The sequence below is a fragment of the Tachysurus fulvidraco genome, chromosome 4 (genome assembly GCF_022655615.1).
Source record: "Tachysurus fulvidraco isolate hzauxx_2018 chromosome 4, HZAU_PFXX_2.0, whole genome shotgun sequence".
Classification (NCBI taxonomy): domain Eukaryota; kingdom Metazoa; phylum Chordata; class Actinopteri; order Siluriformes; family Bagridae; genus Tachysurus; species Tachysurus fulvidraco.
The window spans coordinates 11,706,623-11,729,267 of record NC_062521.1 but is presented as its reverse complement, the minus strand read 5'-3'; the positions used below and the strand labels follow the sequence as shown (position 1 = coordinate 11,729,267).

The 22,645-nt window shown below is 37.7% G+C and overlaps 1 protein-coding gene across 1 annotated transcript; it reads right to left on the bottom strand.

Moving 5' to 3' along the window:
* Nucleotides 1–406: 406 nt before the first annotated feature.
* Nucleotides 407–22,549, bottom strand: LOC113644975 (ATPase phospholipid transporting 10D). The gene is made up of 21 exons (XM_027150196.2): nt 21,932–22,549; nt 20,124–20,328; nt 19,923–20,008; nt 16,729–16,835; nt 16,462–16,593; nt 16,175–16,287; nt 15,099–15,351; nt 13,961–14,151; nt 13,684–13,860; nt 12,112–12,688; nt 11,175–11,272; nt 10,826–10,952; nt 9,553–9,737; nt 9,138–9,432; nt 8,585–8,661; nt 6,163–6,288; nt 5,771–5,971; nt 5,213–5,293; nt 4,371–4,475; nt 2,474–2,661; nt 407–2,316 (listed from the first exon to the last, which is right to left on the bottom strand). Exons 1-21 carry the CDS (start codon nt 22,336–22,338, stop codon nt 2,085–2,087), a joined length of 3,963 nt encoding a protein of 1,320 aa, XP_027005997.1. The 5' UTR covers nt 22,339–22,549; the 3' UTR covers nt 407–2,084.
* Nucleotides 22,550–22,645: the final 96 nt, after the last annotated feature.

Genomic DNA, 22,645 nt, shown 5'->3' with positions numbered 1-22,645 from the left:
TTTAATATTTGTCAACCCAGTCTCAAGTCTCAAACTTGCGACTTAAATCTGACCCGAGTCAAGTCAAGTCCCCATCTCTGAGTTATTTAACTCAAGTACGAGTCAAGTCTCAAGTCATGAATGTCAAGTCAACGTCAATTCGAGTCTTTTTTTAATATTTGTCAATCAAATCTCAGATTTGCGACTTAAGTCTGACTTGAGTCAAGTCATATGACTCGAGTCCCCCATCTCTATTACATCGATGCCCCTCTGTGCAAAGTGATCTCTCTTAAGACATATGGCTTGTTAAGGTGAAAACCCTTCCAAGAAATGTGAAGGTTATCATAATAGGGATATACTGTAGGATGCATCAATATAGAACAGGATGTTTTAAAATGTAGTGTACAATACGAAAAAGCAACAACACTGGCTTTATTAATTTTATTTATTTAACTTTTTTTTGTGGCTGTTCATATTCTTTCCTGCAAATGTAACTCGTTCAGAAATTGTAGCACACAAAACTACACATAGACACACACACAAAAACTGTTTGTTTCTTTCTTCTAAAGTATTTCACAAATTATCAACAGGTAATTCAGTCACATAATCACATGGTCAAGTTTCACACAGGGTCAAGTATCACATACCTGTATTAGATCATTTGTTCCTAATTACATTGTTTTTGGTGGTAATCACAACTCAATACTCACATCATTTTTTGAAAAAAATCAAAAGACATTCATTTCAGCTTTTTCTCAGTATCACTGAACTTTATAATGCACTGACTACCGAAAAAACCCTATGTGAACAATTCAAGTCAACAGCATGTTTTGCACTTACTGCAGTATCTGAGCATGATAAAAATGAATTAGTTATAACAATACTGAAAGACTGGTACTGCAGAAGGCAGTAATATAAATTAAGCCCAGTAACAAATGACCTATATAAATGATTTATTATGCTGGTTACATCCTGATCCAGATGTTGTTTTTTTGGGGGTGTGTGTTGAATGTTTAAATTCATATACAGTAAACATTCAGAAGTCACAAGGCATATCTCGGATATCTCGGTATCTTTCACATTATAGTTTTTGTTCATATCACACAGTCACAATTAAATGAATGTACATACATTTCTTTAAAAACAAAACAACAAGAACAAAAAAAAATATTTTCATTAAAAATCTTTGTTTAAATTTATGTTTGTATCAAACGACAAACTTTCTCAAAAGTGTTTTTTGGTCTTTGGTAAGAAACTTGCTTTAAAGTGTAACATTTGACTTTGTGTTTTCTATGTTGCTACAGTATACTAACTCATTGAACTTTTGTCCACCAGGATTGTAATTTTAGGATTATTAAGATTAGACATTGAACTGCATGAAGGATATGATTTTGATAGGAAAAAAATAAACACTTCTTACACTAATACCTAATGAACATGTAAATGAATATGCATGTAAACATAAGTCTGACCAAAACGGCCACTTCTTGTTTGTGTTGCCATCACATTGGGACACCGTGTGCCGTTGGTGTTATCAGACTGGAACCAATTTATTTAGGTCAGTTTGCAATGTAGGCATGACAGTTTTGTGGTAGTTTCTTTTAGATCAGGGACAGACAGTTTTATAGTGCCAGTGAGACAGTGTGTCATTTTCTCTTCTTACAGACAATGTCTTCTGAAACTCACCATAGATTCTCTGACAAAATTTTTTTTACATATAATGTCAAACTAAAATCAACACCCATGTCCAACTTTGAAAGGAAAGGTTGTGGATATTTTCACAGTATATACTAAAGGTATAAGTATATAAGAAGTTTATTGTGGAAAATTATTTTGGTGTATGCCCCCTTTTTGAAATGAATCCTATCACGTAAAAATGAAAATGATGTCTTTTTCAGAAATTCTGATATTATTCAGTCTTTCGTTTGATCTTTCCGAAAAATTCAACGGATTGATTGCTTTCTTGATGCACTATAGGGAATGTACAAAGTTAAAATATGGGCTAATGGGTGTTGTTTTGACAAAACATGGGAATGTCAGTATTTACTCAGAGCAAAGCCAGTTTGTGGATTTTGCTAATCTCAAAAATACAAAGTGGTTTTTGCTCAAGTGGGTACAGGACCAGGCTCTGAACTGCAGTTCGCAAAGTAGGGCATGTCTGCATTCACACTGAGAGTCTGAGGAAGCAGTCTTGAGTTAAATCTTTCTTTGGCAGATTTGTCTTCTTTCCTGTGTTGGACACTGCTCCAATATTGCCCTTTGGATGACTTGTCCAGTTTATGAGCCTTCACCACATCAGATGGACAAATCGTGTTAGAGAGGGCACGACACAACACCCTGTGAGAGAAAAACAGACACACAACAAGAGCGAGAGAGAGAGAGAGAGAGAGAGAGAAGATTTGAGAATTAATTTAATAACTGTATAATCACAGTTCAACATGTAGGTTGTAATATGTATAGATGTATAGGTCTATAGAGGTGTGTGTGTTTGTACCTGGGCAGCAATGCAAGGACAGTAGTGAGTCCACACACACAATAATACAGTGGCTCAGACATCAGTTTGGTCTCTATGCCATATGGGTTTGTCGGAGCATTACAAGTCACACATGTGATACTGTATATTAGAACAAACACATAGTAGAAGACTCCACTGCCTAGTAACACCACTGCATGGAGCCATGTCTGTAGATCACACAACAAACCAGAGTTTAGAGAAGGCAAGGAAAACAAATAAGAAATCTTATTTCTCTGACATGCAGATACCAGTTATGATATCAGTTTATTTTGGGGAAGTTTTGCTGCATTATTAATATCAGGGGCTTCCAGGTTTTAACTAGCTTACCATTGTTGCACCATGTCCTCTATGAGTCAGCAATACTATATGGTTAGCTTCATTGTTAGCTTTATGGCTTGCCTACATTAGCTACATTATGCACAGACAACGACAACAGGAAACAACAGCAGAGTAGACAAGTGATAATTATCCTGATGACAATACAAACAATCTGCAGTTCCATCATCCAGCTTGTGAGTATAATTACAAGCCAGAAAGATTTCTTTTTGTTAATTTTAATCCTTTTGTTACCCTGACAGTTTTTCTGTGCATGTTAGATAATGCTCTTAATTACTCTACATGGTCACTGTCCAAGGTGCACAGGCGTAGAGATACAGATGGTCTTACTTACATAAAGAAATAAAAGCCTTTCTCTACTGCATGTATTAAAAAAAGCACCAACACAATTAACCAGCATTAAAGATACTCTACTTTTATCGCTGTGCAAAGAATATGTTACTACCTTTTACAAGGAGGAATTCATATAGATTTTACATTCACTGAACACTTTATTAGGAACACCTATATACCTACACATTCTTGTTATCTTCTGCCAATCGTGTGGCAGCAGTGCAATGCAAAAAATCACCCAGATTAAGGCAAGTAGCTTCAGGTAATGTTCCCATCAACCATCAGAATGAGGAAAAATGTGATCTCTGTGATTTTGACCGTGGCAGGAATGTTGATGCCAGACAGACAAGGTTGGGTATTTCTATAACTGCTGATTTCCTGAGAGTTTTCACGCACAGCAGTCTCTACTGTGTACTCAGAATGATGCAATAAAGAAAAAACAATCCATAAGCAGCAGTTCTGCATATTGATGTTGCATCATGGGCGTGTAATTAATACAGCCTATATGAGTATTGTTCATTTACATTTACAGCATTTGGCAGACGCCCTTATCCAGAGCGACGTACATACTGTAAGTGCTTAAATCTCTAACATCGAATAATGCTGGCTCACTAGGTTACATACTTAACATACCATGAGTTTAAAACATTTGTTCAAAGTTACAATGAAGAAGTGTCAAAGGTTGTTTTTTGTTGTTTTTTTAAATGCAAAATATAGAAGTGCTAGTTGAAGTGTTTCCTGAATAAGTAGGACTTCATGACCTCATGGCCACAATTTACTCATATTCTAATGGATACTTCCAGCATTATAATGCACCATGCACCAAGCAGACATCATCCCAAACTGGTTTCATGAAATAACAATGAATCCAGTGTTATTCAGCAGTCTTTCCAGTCAACTCATTTAATTCCAGTAGATCTCCTTTAGGATGTGGTAGAAAAGGAGATTCACAGCATGAAAGCACACCTGAAAAATCTTCAGGAATTGTGTGACGCAATCATGTCAACATGGACAAAATCTAAAAGGAACATATCCAACACCTTGTAGCATCCATTTCATGTAGAATTTTGAGAAGGTGAGGTTCTACCCAGTATTCGTATAGTATTCCTAATAAAATTGATCAGTAAGCGTACACTTGAAATAAAAAATATGGGAATCCATTAAAGAACCGTTTAGTTTGATTCTCTAATGTATTTAAGTGGCTCACCAGTGTGTGGCTCTCTATGACCTGGTGCAGAAGGATGATGAGAAGAGCTGAACCATTGATGGGAGAACCAAAAGAGAATAGATCGATGTCCGAACCTGCGTAAGCCTGGAAAAGACACACAACATATACATAACAACATTAAAAAATGTGCTATGACAAAAACCTGGCTATCAATTGATAAGAAAACAGTCAGTAAAGAAAATCCTTTTTCCACTGGACAATGCAAGCTAACTTGCCTCATCCTATATCTGCTCAGTGCTGTGCTCTACTCAACTATTTAACTACCCCTGCTGAATTAGACTAAAGTCAAGCACAATGCACAGAATCTTCCTGATTAAAGTTTCTAAACAGAATCACTTCTCTATGACAAATAAAGCATCAGATGTGAAGTTTTAAATTTAAATGTACTGATTTATTTATATAGTTTTATGATGTGCTCATATGTCCTCATGCACAGAATAAAAATGTGAGGTTCAGCCACAAACGTTAGTTCACTCTGTGGCATGTCTGTGACATTTTAACATGAAATGATACATGCCTCTTTTTCTTTTTTGTGAGATTTTTATTTTTGGAGTAGTAAACAGAATGTTCATAACACACATATTGACGTGATGCCGGTCATTATTGCCCACCTGATGAACTGCATAGAACTACCTCTAATTTTCCATATAAGATAAAATGATAAGAACCTGATGCACACATGATTAGAAAATATATAATTGTGATAATTGTGAGTGGTGTTGATTCGTTGGAGAACTGTTATAAATAGATCTTCTAATATTTAAATATTTACACAGCTTATATGAATATATACAATGTGGGTGAGCTAAACATGGACTTACACAATATGGAATGAAAAAGCAGATCAGGCTCTGATAAAAAGCATCCAACATGTTCAGCCAGAAGGTGGAGGCGAGGTAGGCCTGCAAGAAAAGAGAAGCATACGGGAATATTACAAAGCAGTTAACTGATAAAGCAGTAGGTTGTATGATTTCAGAGCTTCAAGGTAGGATACACTGAATAATAATATCAGTCAACATATTAACCAACCTGGAAAAAGGGTAAACAAATATGTCAGTAGCAATGTGAGTTCTTTCCTACTGCACTAAACAAAAGCATAAAGATTGCAACAGCAGATAATACTTGATGACAGTATATAGAGTTTATTGAGAAGTGTACAATTAAGAAAAACCCTTAGTGAGCAGTTCTGTGGATGGAACTGCTTTGTTGATGAAAAAAAGTTAGTGAAGAATGGCTAGACTGATTCAAGAGGACAAAAAGGTATTTACTAACTCAGATAGTCACTCTGTACAATTGTCCTGAGCCAAAAAGACAGTGAAAGAAAATGCTGAAGTGAACAAAAGCATAAAAAGTGCTACTTTTTCAGGCTACTTCCCTACCTGAGAGTTCTGTCCAGCTTTGTAGAGCTGTGGCAGGGACAGGAGTGTGTTAACAGCAACGTTTTTATCCAGCATGCCATACAGCAGAGGTGGAGCTGATGTAAACAGTAGATTAAAGAAGATGAGTACCCAAGAGTTACTCATGGTGCTTCCTGAGAAACCACAGAAGAACTGGAACCAGAAGAGCAGATTCACATACATCTAGAGAGAGAAAAAAATAAATTACACACACACACACACACACGTGTGTGTGTGTGTGTGTGTGTGTGTGTGTGTGTGTGTGTGTGTGTGTGTGTGTGTGTGTATCTATGTACTGTATATTTCAGTAATCTATAATGATTAAATTGAATTTTGTGTTCTGTGTGTATGTGTGTATTTTATTTAATACTCACAACATTCTTATAAAAGAAGTACAGGATCATGTTAGCCAGTCGATTGTAGCACCAGTGCCCATGAACTAGCAGGAGTTTTCTCAAATGTTTAAATCTGGAGATGGCAAAATCACTGGACATCACAGCCTTGAGAGTACAAAACAGAACCAAGCACACATTACTTACATTGTACAACTTTCACTAGGTAATGTACTTGTATTATTTGTTTCCTTTCTTCTTATATGTGAAAATGTACATTCCAGGGTTACAAAGTTTTAATGTATCCTTGAATATTTGAATATTTGGTTTTAAGCTATTCAAATGACTTGTGCTGTAGAATACAAATGGGTTTCCTTTTTTCATGTACAGATTATATAGAATTTAAATGACCTAGGAGTACAATTTTAATTTCACAATACAAGCCAGAGTGGATGAAACAATCTAGAACCCTCCCATACAGTAATTATGCTGACAGTGGTATACTACACTGTTCATCATCAAATTCAGAGATGTATATACAGTGCCTTGCAAAAGTATTCATACCCACTGAACTTTTTCACATTTTGACACGTTACAACCACAAACAAAAATGTATTTTATGTGATAGACCAACACAAAGTGGCACATAATTGTGAAGAGGAAGGAAAATGATAAATGGTGTCCACATTCTTTTTATAAATAAATATCTGGGAAAAAAAAGTGTGGCATGCATTTGTGTTCAGCCCCACTGAACCACTTTGCTGCAATTACAGCAATTTTGCCCATTCTTCTTTGCAAAATAGCTCAAGCTCAGACAGGTTGGATGGTGAGCGTTTGTGAACAGCGATTTTCAAGTCTTGCCACAGATTCTTTAGGTCTGGACTCTGATTGGGCCATTCTAACACATGAATATGCTTTGATCTAAACCAATCCATTGTAGCTCTGGCTGTATGTTTAAGGTCATTGTCTTGCTGGAAGGTGAACCTCCGCCCCAGTCTCAAGTCTTTTGCACACTCTAAGGGGTTTTCATCTAAGATTGCCCTGTATATGGCTCCATCCATCTTCCCATCACCTCTGACCAGCTTCCCTGTCCCTGCTGAAGAAAAGCACCCCCACAACATGATGCCGGCACCACCATGTTTCATGGTGTTTATGATGTGTTCAGGGTGATGTGCAGTGTTAGGTTTCCGCCACACAATGTTTTGAATTTTGTTCAAAAAGTTCAGTTTTGGTCTCATCTGACCTTAGCACCTTCTTCCACATGCTTGCTGTGTCGCCCGCATGGCTTGTCGCAAACTGCAAATGGGATTTCTTATGGCTTTCTTCAACAATTTCTTCTTGCCACTCTTCTGTAAAGACCAGATTTGTGGATTGCACGAATAATAGTTGTCCTGTGGACAGATTCTCCCACCTGAGCTGTGGATCTCTGCAGCTCGTCCAGAGTTACCATGGGCCTCTTAGCTGCTTCTCTGATTAATGCTCTCCTTGCACAACCTGTCAGTTTAGGTGGACGGCCATGTCTTGGTAGGCTTGTAGTCGTGCCATACTCTTTTCATTCCCGGATGATGGATTGTACAGTGCTCCGTGAGATGTTCAAGGCTTGGGATATTAATTTATAACTTTAACTTATAGCTTTAAACTTCTCCACAACTTTATCCCTGACCTGTCTATTGTGTTCTTTGGTCTTCAGGATGCTGTTTGTTCACTAATGTTCTCTAACACACTTTGAGGGCTTCACAGAACAGCTGTATTTATACTGAGATTAAATTACACTCTATTTACTAATTAAGAGACTTCTGAAGGCAATTTGTTTCACTGGATTTTAGTTAGGGGTATCAGAGTAAAGGGGGTTGAATACAAATGCACACCACATTTTTCAGATATTTATTTGTAAAAAATAAAAAAAAATTAGAATTTGCATTCCACTTCACACTTATGTGCCACTATCTTTCGGTCTATTTCATAAAATCCCAATAAAATACAGAATAAAGTTCAGTAGGTACGAATACTTTTTCAAGGCACTGTAACAATAAGTTAAGTTAACCTAAGCAATTAAATCATTTTCACATTTTATATGTGCAGAAGTGCATAGAAACAACAAAGTGATACCTAACATATTATAACAGCGACTTAATCCCAAAGTCCAAAGAAATTAATAGATTAGTAAACCATTAAACATTGTAAAAATTTTACTTAAAGTGCTCACACGTACACTTTTTTTTGGCTATCAGTGATTCATAAACTGAGCACGATGAGCTCACGACTAAAGGATTTATGAGTTTGAACCTGGTTCCCATTACTGAGAAGAACAGTGTGTATCAATGTCAAGTCTCCAGAGGTTATGCAGCTGCAGCCTTTACATTGTGGTCAATGCAGAAATCTGATGCTCCAGTAACGTGTGTAACTAGAGCACAGAATAGTAATAGAAAAAATATGAAAGAATGGAAGGTGTGAACATGCATACCTGCATGCCTTCCTGGCCAGAGATCCCAACACCCACATCTGCCACCTGAATCATACTGACATCATTTGCTCCATCACCTGAGCATATACACACAGACACACAACATAGCACATTACTGCAACTGACACAAAATTTCAGATGCAATGAAATACGCAATCATGTCCATTTTCTGATATTTTCTAGTATAATTCGGCCTATTTTTAGTTGCAAATTTAGTGATTTTTAGTGAATGAATGCATTCAATATTCACAAGAACCTACGAACACAAAAACAGTATTTGGGACTCCCTATGGACACGAAAACATTTACACAGTCCCCAATTTGCTGCTGTAATTAACCTTCATTATCCGTGTTCTTCCAACTTTGTAGCAAAAGTTTGCAGAAGACCCAACTATCGGTGTGATGATCTAGTGTCTACAAAACTTAAACATATAAGCATTTCAGTTTGATACTAATGACATGATCGTGGTGTGGTTACTGAAAAAGATTCAAGAAACACACTTTAGTTGTACCTGTACAGTCAAACCAATTACTCTAATACTTTTATACTGACCTATAGCGAGTGCCATGACTCTGAGTGAGTCTCCAACAAGTCGAACGACTTGGCTCTTTTGCAGCGGAGTAGATCTGCAGCATATGACTGATCGACAGCTGACCGTTACATCCAGGAATACTTTCTGTAAATCCTTCTGCAGGGCAAAGTCTAATGTGCGGCCATCTATCACTAGAGTAAACCCGGAGATGCCAGCATCATCCTGAGACACAGCCATATCAGCGTTAGACAAGCCCCTGTCTTTAAGGAGACCGATGTCTTGCTGGAGTTCCAAAAGCCGAGCTTCACATGCTTCCTGAGAGAGAAAACAGAAACACGTATTTACACTATAGTTATTATGTTCACAATGGAAACTCAATAAACTGAACAAACTATCTACTCCTTAAATACTCAGGAGATGTAGCTATCTTCTCACCTTGCTGTCACAATTGGCAGTAAGTAATTGGTCATTTGGTCGTAAAAGTTTACAGGCACATGCGATGTTAATAGCTGTCTCCTGTTTGTCCCCTGTGAGCACCCATACTTTAATCCCTGCCCTCTGTAAAGCTTCAATCGTCTCTGGAACATCTTCCTGCAATCGGTCCACTATACCTGTTGCACCTGAAGACAGGACGTTATTTAAAAATGAAAAGCAATAACAACCACTTCAAATAAAGGTATAACTTGATATACCATATGGCCAAAAATATGTGGACACCTGACCACAACATCTATATGCGCATATTGGTAATCCCATTATAAACGTTTGGGCATTAATTGGACACTCCTTTATGGCTACAATGGCCTTCAATCTTCAGGGAAGGCTTTCTACAAGAATCTGCCATGTTTTTTTTTAGGAATTTCAGTCAAACAAACATTTTTGAGTCGCTATTCATCCCAAAGATGTTGAGTGGGTTTAAAGTCAGGGCAATTTGCAGACCACTGCAGTTCTTCCACTCCAAATATTTCAAAGCCATGTCTTTGTAGAATTAGCGTTGTGCACAGGGGTATAGTCATGATAGTGCAGGATAGGGTCTTCTTCTTCTTCTTCTTCAAACTATTGCTTTAATCTAATGGGCCTTGCTCAAACCCTGAAAATTATCCCCAGACAGTTATCCCTCCTCTACCAAATTATCGTTGATGCTAAGCATATTGGTATTTAGTGTTTTCTTGCCATCTGCTAAAACCAAATTCAGTAAAACATGATTCAACTCATTACAGAACACTTTCCAGTTTAGAATCCATTGGTGATATATATTACACCACTCTAGACAAGTCCTGGCCTTGTGAATAGTGATCTCAGGCTTGTCTGCAGCTGCTTGGCCATGGGAACCCATTTCTTGATGCTCCATACACAGATTGTGCTAATGTTGCCACTAAAGGCCATTCAGAACATGTGTAATGAATGATACAACAGAGAATACGCAATATTTGTACATTATGCACAGTCTAACACTCAGCAGTTCTGCCAGTTTGTGTGGTTTACAGCATAGTGCAATGTGTTCTTACAGGACATCCAACTAGACTTGCCTTTTAACAGATACTTCACTGACACGTCCTGGGCTGTGAGGTATTCTTTATAAAATATTACTGTCAAAAATAGCCTAAAATTATCCTTTGTAACAAATTAAATACACAGGTTTAGAGAGAAAAAAGAAAATGCCTAGTCTTTCTGTAATGAAACGCTTGCTATGACTTCAGTGCCTCACCTAATAACGTAAGGTTAGTTTCTAATCTCTGGGCAGATTCTAAAAGGAGTTCTTCTCTGTTTTCAATACTGGTTTCAGCAAAAGCATGTTCAGTTAGCCAGGCTTTGTACTCCACCTCCTGCAGGACCTGCCAATCAAAAAGCAAACTTCCATATTATTGACAACAGGAACAAAAAAAGGGAATATATTCTCAAATACCAGTTTTCACAGAATTAAAATGCATAGTTTCAAAGATTATCTGTGATCTGTATCAAAAAAAAAACCCTTGAATTTCACTTCCCTTTTTTAATGACAATTCTGGAAGTTCAATCTGTTGGAGAAGGAGAAGTTAGAAAAGTAGGTGACATACTCTTTTTGCAACACAGAGTGTTCGAAGGCCTTCCCTCCCATAGTCATCTAGGTGTCGTTGTGTTCGCTTCATGATCTCTCTAGAACAATCACCATGATCTGGAAAATACACATATTTCAAACACTAAGAGTTTACTGTATTAACTATATGTTTACACTATAAAAAAAACCCTTGCTGCAGTACTAAACAATAATATATAAGTTTTTACATTAAAAACAGACCTTTATGATTCAGACTATTCTCTGTAATGAGAATTAATGATCACTGAGAAATCGCTGGCAATGATAAAGGTGGCTGGTGTAGTCAAATCTTCATGACATGTCCAGTTACTAAAGACTCCTATCTACTTGAAAGTTTGAAATATGAATGTGACATCATGTTTAATATCTGAAAAAAATGGGACAAATACATTGTTTGGCCATATTAATCCAGTGCTGTTTTTTCCTAAAAAATTGAGCAAAGGCTTGACAACACCAGTCTTCCGTATCATCATCAGTGAATTATCACCGAACATTGTGATCTGACCAGATAATAGGCTGAATGAATCCCAAATGTCTGCTTTCGAAAATATTTTCATGTAGTCAGTCCACATTAACTGATATATTCTCTATATTATGTTAATCCTGTTAAGAGTAATAGGTTAACATTTTTGAGAAAGAGCAGTATAATGAGAAAAATAAAAGATACCTTCTTTGGTTAAAAAATTACTTTCATAACAGTAGCCAAAAATCAGTCAGGAATTGTGAGAGAGACAGCAGTGTTCTATATTTGCACCTGCATTAATGTAAGACTTTTTTTAAGAGAGTGAGTGTAAAGTACTATATAATTCATATCGCAACCAGTAAAGATGTCAGAAAGATTCTCTGTCAGTGCTGATCACTGACTACAGATAGACATAGACACCATTTGACACAGAAAGGCTGATGAAATCACACACCTGATGTCCCAGCCAGTTCCATAATGACATTGTCAGCTCCTTTGGTGTAGACCACCACCTGGCTGGTGAGTGGATGACGTACCACTACTGACATTCTCTTGCGGGCAGAATGGAAGGGCAGTAAGTGAAGCAGCGGCACGGTGAGCGGCCCGGTGCCTGGCAGGGCAACCAGCAGCTGCTCTGGGGACCTGCCCAGAAGAGTGCAGCCATACGCCCTTGCAGCCTGCACCAGTGCAGCTTCGTCCGGGCTCTCTGCCTCATATAGCAACTCCTCTTCTTCCTCTTTATCATCATTATCTTCTTCTTTATCATTTTCATCACAGATTTGTTCAGAGACCTCACTGTTGTGCTGCTGTTGAGGTGTGATGGCAGGACTGGGTGAAGGAGTGTTTGCAGGTGTGAGTGGAGGTGTATTGTGACTGTGACGGCCGAGAGAAAAAAACCTCCTGGTGTTGCCAGGAGGGCTGTCCGAGCTCTCAGTGGGAGACAGTGTAAAGCGAGGAAGACTCAGTTTCTGCAGAAGCGTCTTCATCTCCTCCAGAGATCGTAAAGGAGTGCGAGCCACCGGTGTCTTCACCTGAAGCAATCACACAAAGACTCATTACATATGATAACTTATGTATTCCAACTGGAACAACTACTAGTGACACCTATAATCAAGGTCTTTCAGAATCTGGAAGTAATCTATATATAAACACAACAGGACAGAAATTATATTTCAGTCACACTTGCATTATCCAAGAACCAGTCTTGTTGAGTTGTTTCTACAAAAAATTAAACTATTCAATTAAAATATTCAAGGTGTCTAAATCCAGGTAAATTCACTGCCAAAACAGATTTGTTCTTTTTATTTAACTGAAGGTATGGTAAGCCCATAAAGATTATCCTCCTAAGACCCGAGCTTTGGTTGGGCTTGCATTTTAGATGCAATGTGATGTCCACTTATGTGGACACCAGGTCATAGGAGGTTAAAAAATAAACAAATAAAATGAAAAATATTTTATTGCCCAGCTCTAATTTGTCATATTAGACAATATTTACAGTATTAATAATTGTTCTTTTTCAGCTGAACTGTTTATTGCACATGAAAAGCTAACTGTCTGTTGATACCTATTACAAACATGGCACCTTTTTGCATACAGTTCCCCATTCAGACATTTTTGTTGGGACTTTTTTTGGTGCCATATGGGATTTTGGAGACAACAAGGGTATATTTTTTCCCTATCAAATACATGCTAAGCAATAAAGTTAAAAGGGAAAGGAAAAACTTGAAATGATGACTCCTTAATCATGTGTAGATTATTCCATTCCCCATAGGCCCACTGTCCCTTCTTCTTGTTTTCTATTGCTAATTTTATTCATATTTAGTCTGTCTGCTGATTTAGTTGAAAAAGCATGAGAAACTTGGTTTTCTGGTTTCTCCTGCATGGCCAAAACAAGAGCTCAATAGCTGATAATGATATGGCTAAAGTGAATTTTGGCACCTCTAGATTTACAGGTAACAAAAGAGGAAGCGTTTTACCAGAGAATAATAGAGACAGTGTACTGTGTATTGTATTGTGCAAATCATACCACGTGACGTGGCTGACTGGGAGAAGAAACCACCACAGTATTGCAGACAGCTAGGGCGAGGAAAAAGTCTAGGATGTGTGAAAGTTCTGAGGCATCATACTTAATAGATGAGCACCGAGGAAATGAAAGGGCTCGCAGCTTTTCATGCAGCTCTACATCTGGAATTACTGCACACTCCTGAGAATGATTGACAAATACATATTCAAACAGAAACACTATCAAACACACATGAATATAACAAGATGTGTATGTTCTGTTTCAGTTTTCCAGTATTTACCATGGCACTGCTAAAAGCCCCGGCTACGTGATGGTTCAGTGTGCTATGTGGTGAGTGTGTGTCAGAAGCAGCAGTGAGTGTGTTGATGGATACAGAGCTGCGGTTGCAACTGAGAGATTTCCTGGAACACAGCGTGAGTGTACGATCGGGATGGTCGGCAACTTGCTCCTCATACTGCTCCATAGCTTGTGCTGGAGGAAATGCACACCACACACACACACACAAAATATAATGTAGGTACAGATCGAGAGGTTCAGTCTCAGTGAATCTGACTATGGCATGTTGTATTGAGCATTTCATCAAATGATCTCCTAGAATTTTCAATCTATCTCTAGTGTTCACATAAACTGGTGCATGATTGGAAAAAGACCCGGTGTCCAGTTTTGATAATTCTATGTCTACTGTAGCCACTGATTATTATTCTTGGCCTACAAGAGCGAAACACAGTGTGGTCTTCTACTGTTGTAAACAACCTAAATGATTATGATTTTATACCACAGTTACAAAATCATTAAGTGACATTAATAGGTGACTATCTGAGCTACTGTAGCATTCCTGTCAGCTAGATTTTTGTTGACTTGCACAACATAATATATACAAATCATTTGTTGTATTTATGTTTCAAAACCATTTGTTCAGGTCACAAACCGACTTACATCTGTTCAGGCATTTACAAGCCTCAGCTATACTAATGTTGTGGATTTGAACTCTTTTTGTAATGACAAGTCTTTTGGCAATGTCAGTGGAGCATGTTTACTATATATGGTGGAAAGACAATAAAAGCTTCTTGACTTGACTTGACTTGACTTTATACAACAAGCAAGCTAGTGATATGTGTACACATGACTGTGTCACTCGTGTCACTCAACAGTTCCTCTTGTCTCTTACAATCAGAAGTGTTGTGGAGAAAGGTGAAATTCCCTACATGCAAAAATTGTGGTAAAATATGTTTTAATCAATAAAGCATATTCCAATGCAATTAAAAGTGTATATTTTAATGTTCTACAGTGTTAGTACAAGTAATTTGTAGTATAACCAAGCCAGTGAAGAAAAGTTTAGCAAGCTAATACAAAAGAACAGTTACAGGGATTTGTTCGTTGTATAATCAGAATGAGATGAGGTGAAGGGCAAAACCCACCATGCTCATCATGAGGATATTCCTTGCCGGCGACAGTGCATCTACGGAACAGCATGCGGTTTTCTGTCAGGGTTCCTGTCTTATCTGAGAACAAGTACTGGATCTGTCCCAGGTCCTCTGTGATATTCAGAGCCCTGCACTGTATACCAGTATCCAGCCTGGCATCATACAGATCCAGATCATTCTGGATAAAATAGACCTGCCCTAATTTCACTATTTCTATAGACACGTACAGAGAAATGGGAATAAGAACCTGTAACACAGAAGCACAGATAGATCATGTGAGTAGGTGAGAAACCTAAGACTTCTGAAGTGACTAAGTCCTGTTTCGCATAGTATGAGGAGCAGTTCAGGCATGTAAGCAGAACAAAACTGCACACTGGATTAGCTCAAAAAAAATGTATAATGTATTACAGTGTTACCCATGGTATAGTGAAATGAACTGTATAAAAGAAAACATTTACATTTACAGCATTTGACAGATGCCCTTATCCAGAGCGACGTACATAAGTGCTTAAATCTCTAACATTGGATACATTAATGCTGGTTCATTAGGTTACATACTTGAGTTTAAAACATTGTTCAAAGTTACAATGAAAAAGTGTCAAAGGTTGTGATTTTTTCCCCCCACAAAACAATATAATTTACAGATGGTTAGTAGTAATTGAATTATGGACCATTAATTTATCCTGGTCAGAACATGAGCTGGGAATAGACATTGGAAAAAAACACCAGTCCATCGCAGGGCACCATGCAAGCACACACACACACACACACACACAAACACAAACACACAAACACAAACACACAAACACAAACACACACACACACATTCATTGCTCACTCTGAGGCAATTTAGCAAATTCACCTACTAGAATGTTTTTAAAGTAGAGAGAAGTGTGATGTATAAACAAACTTTTATTATTGAATTATTATGTATGGTTTCTTGGAGCATCCATAACTCGAAGCACCATATTTCCTATAGTCTGTGTAAAAAAGGAGTGAGAAGCAGATGAAGACATGCGATCAGTGTGAAAAAGTATCGGGGTGTTTGTGGTGATATTACAAATACACACCTGCAGAACAATGATCATAGTCCAGAACATGTAGAAACCTGCAAGAGCTGGGTGTGTGCCATCTGAGATAATAAAGATTGAATCCTTCAAACCGCTCAGCCACACACCATGGCCTATTTAACACCAAGATAAAACATTTTTAATAAGGTAGATTTCAATAAGCAAGTAATCTCAAACTGAACAACTGGACAACACAGTCTTTGTTTTGTCTAATGGAGGGTATGTATTAAATATCAATGCATTAAATATATATGTGTGCGTGTGTGAGTGGATGAACCTGTTCTTACCTACAGCAGAAATAAGGCACATGAGCAGTAGTAAGACAACACTCCAAATAATGTCTATGTTGAGTTTGCGCTCCAATTTACTTCGCTTATAGCGTGGGCCACTATTATTTTGCATTGCTTTTGTCTCATGACCTACAAACACATACAGTACACACAGACAAAGACTTTAAGCCATTTAAATAATCAATTTTTTCCATTGTACTCTACATGAAGAAGAGTTCATGTCCTCGTGAGCATAATGAAATGAGAATATTTCATGCACTGTACCTGCATAGACCACAATGCCAATCACCGTCTCAGTGTTTCTCACGGTACAACTCCTTAACAGGAGATTTTCATTATGTAATCCCACACGTATTTTATCTGGGTGCTCCCTGAAACACACACAACCCCATTTATTTAGAGCAAGCAGACATGCATGTTCATCTTAACACATCAAATAAAAATCTGACATTTTAATCCTTTGTCTGCTGACAGTAAAAGCACTTTTTCCTCTGTTGTGTTGATTATAACACAGTGTGCACCACCGACATTTTGATAGCTAGGTTCTGAATACAGCCTACATTGTTGTATTTTATTACTGCACAAAGATACCAAAATAATTAATTTGTCAAATATTAAGACCGACTGTTTTTACCACCCATTTATGTTAAACTGGCTTCTTATTCAACACAATCTTTAAAGACAGCCTAGACATGTATTAATAATAATAATAATAATAATACCAAAAGTAATCGTACTTCCTTGAAAAATAATCAATTATTGGCAATGTATCTAAATCTTTTAAACAAGCGGTTATCAAACCCAAGAAAGAAAGTGCCACATAATTGTGAAGTGGAATGAAAATGATAAATTGTTTCCAATTTTTTTTTTACAAATAAATAAAAAAAGTGTGCCGTGCATTTGTATTCAGCCCCAATACTTTGTAGAACCACCTTTCACTGCAATTACAGCTGCAAGTCTTTTGGGGTATGTCTCTACCAGCTTTGCACATATAGAGAGTGAAATTTTTGCCCATTCTTCTTTGCAAAATAGCTCAAGTTCAGACAGGTTGTATGGCGAGCATCTGTGAACAGCGATTTTCAAGTCTTGCCACAGATTCACAAAAAGATTTAGCTCTGGACTCTGATTGGGCCATTCTAACACATGAATATGCATTGATCTAAACCAATCCATTGTAGCTCTGGCTGTATGTTTAGGGTCATTGTCTTGCTTTGCTGGAAGGTGAACCTCCGCCTCAGTCTCAAGTCTTTTACAGTCTCTAACAGGTTTTCATCTAAGATTGCCCTGTATATGGCTCCATCCATCTTCCCATCACCTGCTTCCCTGTCCCTGCTGAAGAAAAGCACACCCACAACATGATGCTGCCATCACCATGTTTCACGGTGTTTATGATGTGTTCAGGGTGATGCGCAGTGTTAGGTTTTCCCCACACATAAGGTTTTGAATTTGGGCCAAAAGTTCAGTTTTGGTCTCATCTGACCTGAGCACCTTCTTCCACATGCTTGCTGTGTCCCCCAAATGGCTTGTCGCAAACTTCAAATGGGATTTCTTATGGTTTTCTTTTAACAATGGCTTTCTTCTTGCCACTCTTCAATAAAGACCAGATTTGTGGAGTGCACGAATAATAGTTGTCCTGTGGACAGATTCTCCTACCTGAGCCGTGGATCTCTGCAGCTCCTCTAGAGTTACCATGGGCCTCTTAGCTGCTTCTCTGATTAATCCTTGCACGACCTGTCAGTTTAGGTGGACGGCCATGTCTTGGTAGGCTTGTAGTCGTGCCATACTCTTTCCATTTCCGGATGATGGATTGTACAGTGCTCCGTGAGATGTTCAAGGCTTGGGATATTAATTTATAACCTAACCCTGCTTTAAACTTCTCCACAACTTTATCCCTGACCTGTCTATTGTGTTCTTTGGTCTTCAGGATGCTGTTTGTTCACTAATGTTCTCTAACACACTTCTGAGGGCTATCAGACTTCTATCACACTTCTAAGGGTATCAGAGTAAAGGGGGTTGAATACAAATGCACACCACATTTTTCAGATATTTATTTGTAAAAAAAAAAAAAAAAAAATTGGACACCATTTATAATTTTCATTTCACCATTTCATAAAATCCTAATAAAATAATTTTTTTAAAATACATCTTTAAAATACATACAAAATGCGAAAAAGTTCAGTGGGTATGAATACTTTTGCAAGGCACTGTACATAGACACAACATTTATAAAATGTATCAGTCAGGATTTAAGCCTTATCATAGCACAGAGTCTGCACTGGATAAAGTGGTAAATGTCCTACTATTGGCCTCTGATCAAGATGGTGTGTCATTGCTCTCTTTACTAGAATTTAGTTGAGCTTTTTACACCAATAATTTTACTATTTTATAGGGAAATAATTTTCATAATTATAGGAAAGAAAGTGTTCTTGGATTTAAGGGAACAGCCCTCTCCTGGCACAGGTCTTAGGTGACTGATTGTTATTAGTTTTTGGATGTAAATAGTTCCTTCAATATGCATAACAAAGTAAAGTTTGCCATTCTGCAAGGTTCCGTTTTAGGCCCACTTCTTTTTATTTACATATGCTTCTTGGTACAGTTCATAAACATGGTATTAGCTTTGTTATGCTAATGACAAGCCAGATGACATGCACCAGCAGAATAAAGATGAGGAATATGTCAGACATTAAATACTGGATGCTTATGAACTTCCTTCCCTACTCCTTTCTGACAGAGTCTTCAGAGAAGAAGGCCCTTCTGTTACATCATGTACAGCAATAAAAGTCTATGGTGTGACTCCAGTCTTTCATTTGAAGATATACAGATAATTGCTGTTTAATTACTAGGAGAGCCCATGAAGCATTGCCAAGACAAGAAATATTGTGTCACTACATACAGTTCATGCTTTTGTTTTTTGTAAAGATTGGATTATTATAAGACGTTACTACATTATATCCCAGTCATATAATGCATTGACCTCTAAAGCACCAAATGGTCTCACTCTGCAGTACCAAAATTTGGTCTTTTATGATCTGCCATACCTACTGTACTTTGCTCAGAGACTGAACGCTACAGCATATTGTGGAGTGGCTGGCTGCTTTATGCCCCAGGGTGCCCTCATGTCTGTGTCACTTTTCAGGCTCTCACTTTTAATTATGCTGTCGTAGCTGGTCTTGCCAGAGTCCCTGCTACACTTTGCTCACTTAACCATTACATGATAACAAGCCTACCAAACTTGCAGTCATAAAGCCACATTTATGGTTTCCTAGTGGTAACCATAAAGGTGGTTTTATGACTGCAAATACAATGATCACTTCTGATAGGAAAATAAATGTCATGTTAAAACAAGCCATTTTGACAATATAGTACATAGTTGCAGAAGGGAAATTGTTTACAATCTCACTATTCAGGGTCACTGAACTGGTGTTGTCTAAAATTATAGTCTTTAAATTCACACTCACATGTAGCCTCTAAAACGCCTTAGATCATCATTGGGGTTTTCACACTCAATGCAGCTGCTGAAGTTCTCGGGAGTAAATTCCATTCCCTGAGACAGAAGCACACACACCTACACGTGACTTATGTGCTTATATTTCTTTTAATATTTTGATTAAATAATTACGATTAAAATGGAAGAGAGAACACTAAAGATGGTGGCTCACTTGTTGTGGTAGGTTTCTCACCACCTGTCTCTGTTTCAGGTTGGTTTCTCCATCCAAGTTGGCAGTCTCAATGTGACACACTCCATTTGGGTCGGATGAGTGGAGCAGCACCATGTCAGCAGGAATGATCTCATTACAGCATAGTTGAACCACATCCCCAACACACACATCAGCCCAGCGCCTCTCTACATAGCACTGTTTTTTACTGCAACACAAAGAATTTTTTTAAAGCATGAATGTCAGAAATGCATTCTTTTCATACAACATAAATACACATAAAACATATATGAATTATATTAAACAAGCATACACTTCTGCACCACACCATGTGTAATGGCTGTTTCAATAAACAAACCATTATTCGATTGTTCATCTTAAAACCCAGCTTCTACACAAACGGTAACCCAAATCATGCCCATTAGATCAGGACATGTGATGTACATTGAACTAAGCTAAACAGATTTTAAAAACACTATATGACTTTTATTTTAACTTGCAGGAGTGCAGGTCTAGCGACTGGTATACGGTCACAGGGGGGGGGGGAGTACAGACACACCCTCCTTATGTTTTGATATATTACAATGAGTTTTCAAGATGTAGTCGTTTTGTCCCACTAAGTAAACTAAAATTCAGAAACCATGTGGTGGAAAAAATAAGTAGATCTATCCTACTTCCTTCCCTACAGGGGAATCAATAGCCAGGTGTTACTAATGGAATCCAAAAGATCCAAACTTTTGTCAGTTTGGTATTCTGCACGCCAGTGTATGCACACATCATGCAGACACAATCAGCCATGACCTAAGAGAAGCAAGTGTTGTTGTTGTTGGGACATGTTTGGCAAAACCAAACATAGTATATCCCCAAAAAACAGCCCATATCAAATGTTAAGCACAATGGGTGAGGGGGATGATATGGTTTGTTTTGCAGCCAAAAGGCCTGGGAAACTTGCAGTCATCAAGACAATAATGAACTTTCGAATGGACTTTATTCAAGAATATTCTCGAGACATATGTGAGGCCATCTGTCTAGCAGCTTAAGCTGTGCAGAAATTGAGTCAGTATTTCAGTATTATCATCATAACAGTATTATCTAGTGACAACCCTCCCAAACACACCAGCAATTCGATATCTGAATGGTTAAAGCAGACAAAAATGAAGATGTTAAGCCCTGAGAACTAAAAACATAGAATTAAAGGAGTTGGTATTTTTTCTCATTACTGTATGTACACTGTAATAGATATGCATTGAACATTTTTTATACATCAATTTTTTTTTCTGAGACAAGGACATGTACACACTGTGACTGTGTGTAATTATTTATGTACCAGTGATGAATGCTGCACTGTATTCTCAGATGCAAAACACAAAAACAAAGCTAGGCCTGATTCAGGTTTAGTGCACCTGCACCTTTAACATCTGTACACAAAAAAAACATGTCAGTGTCATAACAACCTGTGTTGTGGATTAACCATCAACTCATCCATTAATTCAAGTCATACTTATCAGGATTACAGAAACCCGGAAATGCCTTCAGAAATTCCAAACAATTTTATAGTTTGTTTCAAAGTGTATATTAATGAAACTATAAGAACCTCTGATAATTACAGCAACCACCAAACATTAAAACAATCCATACATTAAGAGAACAAATAAGAACTAAAAAATAAAACAAAAGTCCATCACTGGGACAATTATTAACTGTAGAAAGAACACCTCTAACTGGGGCAGAAGAAAGAAACTATCCTTCCTGAAGGTCCGTAAACCCAAAGAAGTTGTGTAACTCATCCAGGTTATATGTAATTTGTTCACCTGTTATACAATTTACATGTCAGGTTGTTAGCCTGCCTGTCAGATGTTCTTCTTCGTTGATCCTCCCAAAGGTCCTTTAGTGCCGTGATGGACATTACCAACAAAATAGGTATCACTCCGACTTCTGGCTGAAACGCATTTACGATGGGCACGAAGTTTAGTGCAGCCAGAAAAATAAAATAGATGTTGGCAGAGCGGTGAAGCTGTTCAAACAGGTTCATGGGGATAAAGGAGAGGAAAGTATACTTAGTAGTCCTTATCTTATTCCTACAGTATGTCCTGTGCCAACCCTCAGTTTCTTCAACAGAAATCCAGCTTGGGACCACCAGCCTCCTCTTCTTTGGCTTTGTATATCTTGCCATGATATATTCCATGTTTATATATCCAGGCCTATAAGCACTGGACATTAACAACAACAAATATGAAACATTTTCTTACGATGTGATCAATTCCAAGAGACGTTCCAACATGTGCACTGTGATACTGAGTTCTAGTTAAGAGAGCGTGTGCTTGACAGGTATAACTGCCACACCTGAAGATAAGGCTAAAATACACAAAGTGAGGGGTCATAAACCAGCCCGAGAAACAGGAAACAGGAAACTCATTGTTGAATAGTGTGCTTTTCGAAATGTTTCAAAATCCACAGCTATCAGAGTTACTAACTGTATACTAACTGTATATCACTTGTAATAGATATATAAAACATCTGCAAGA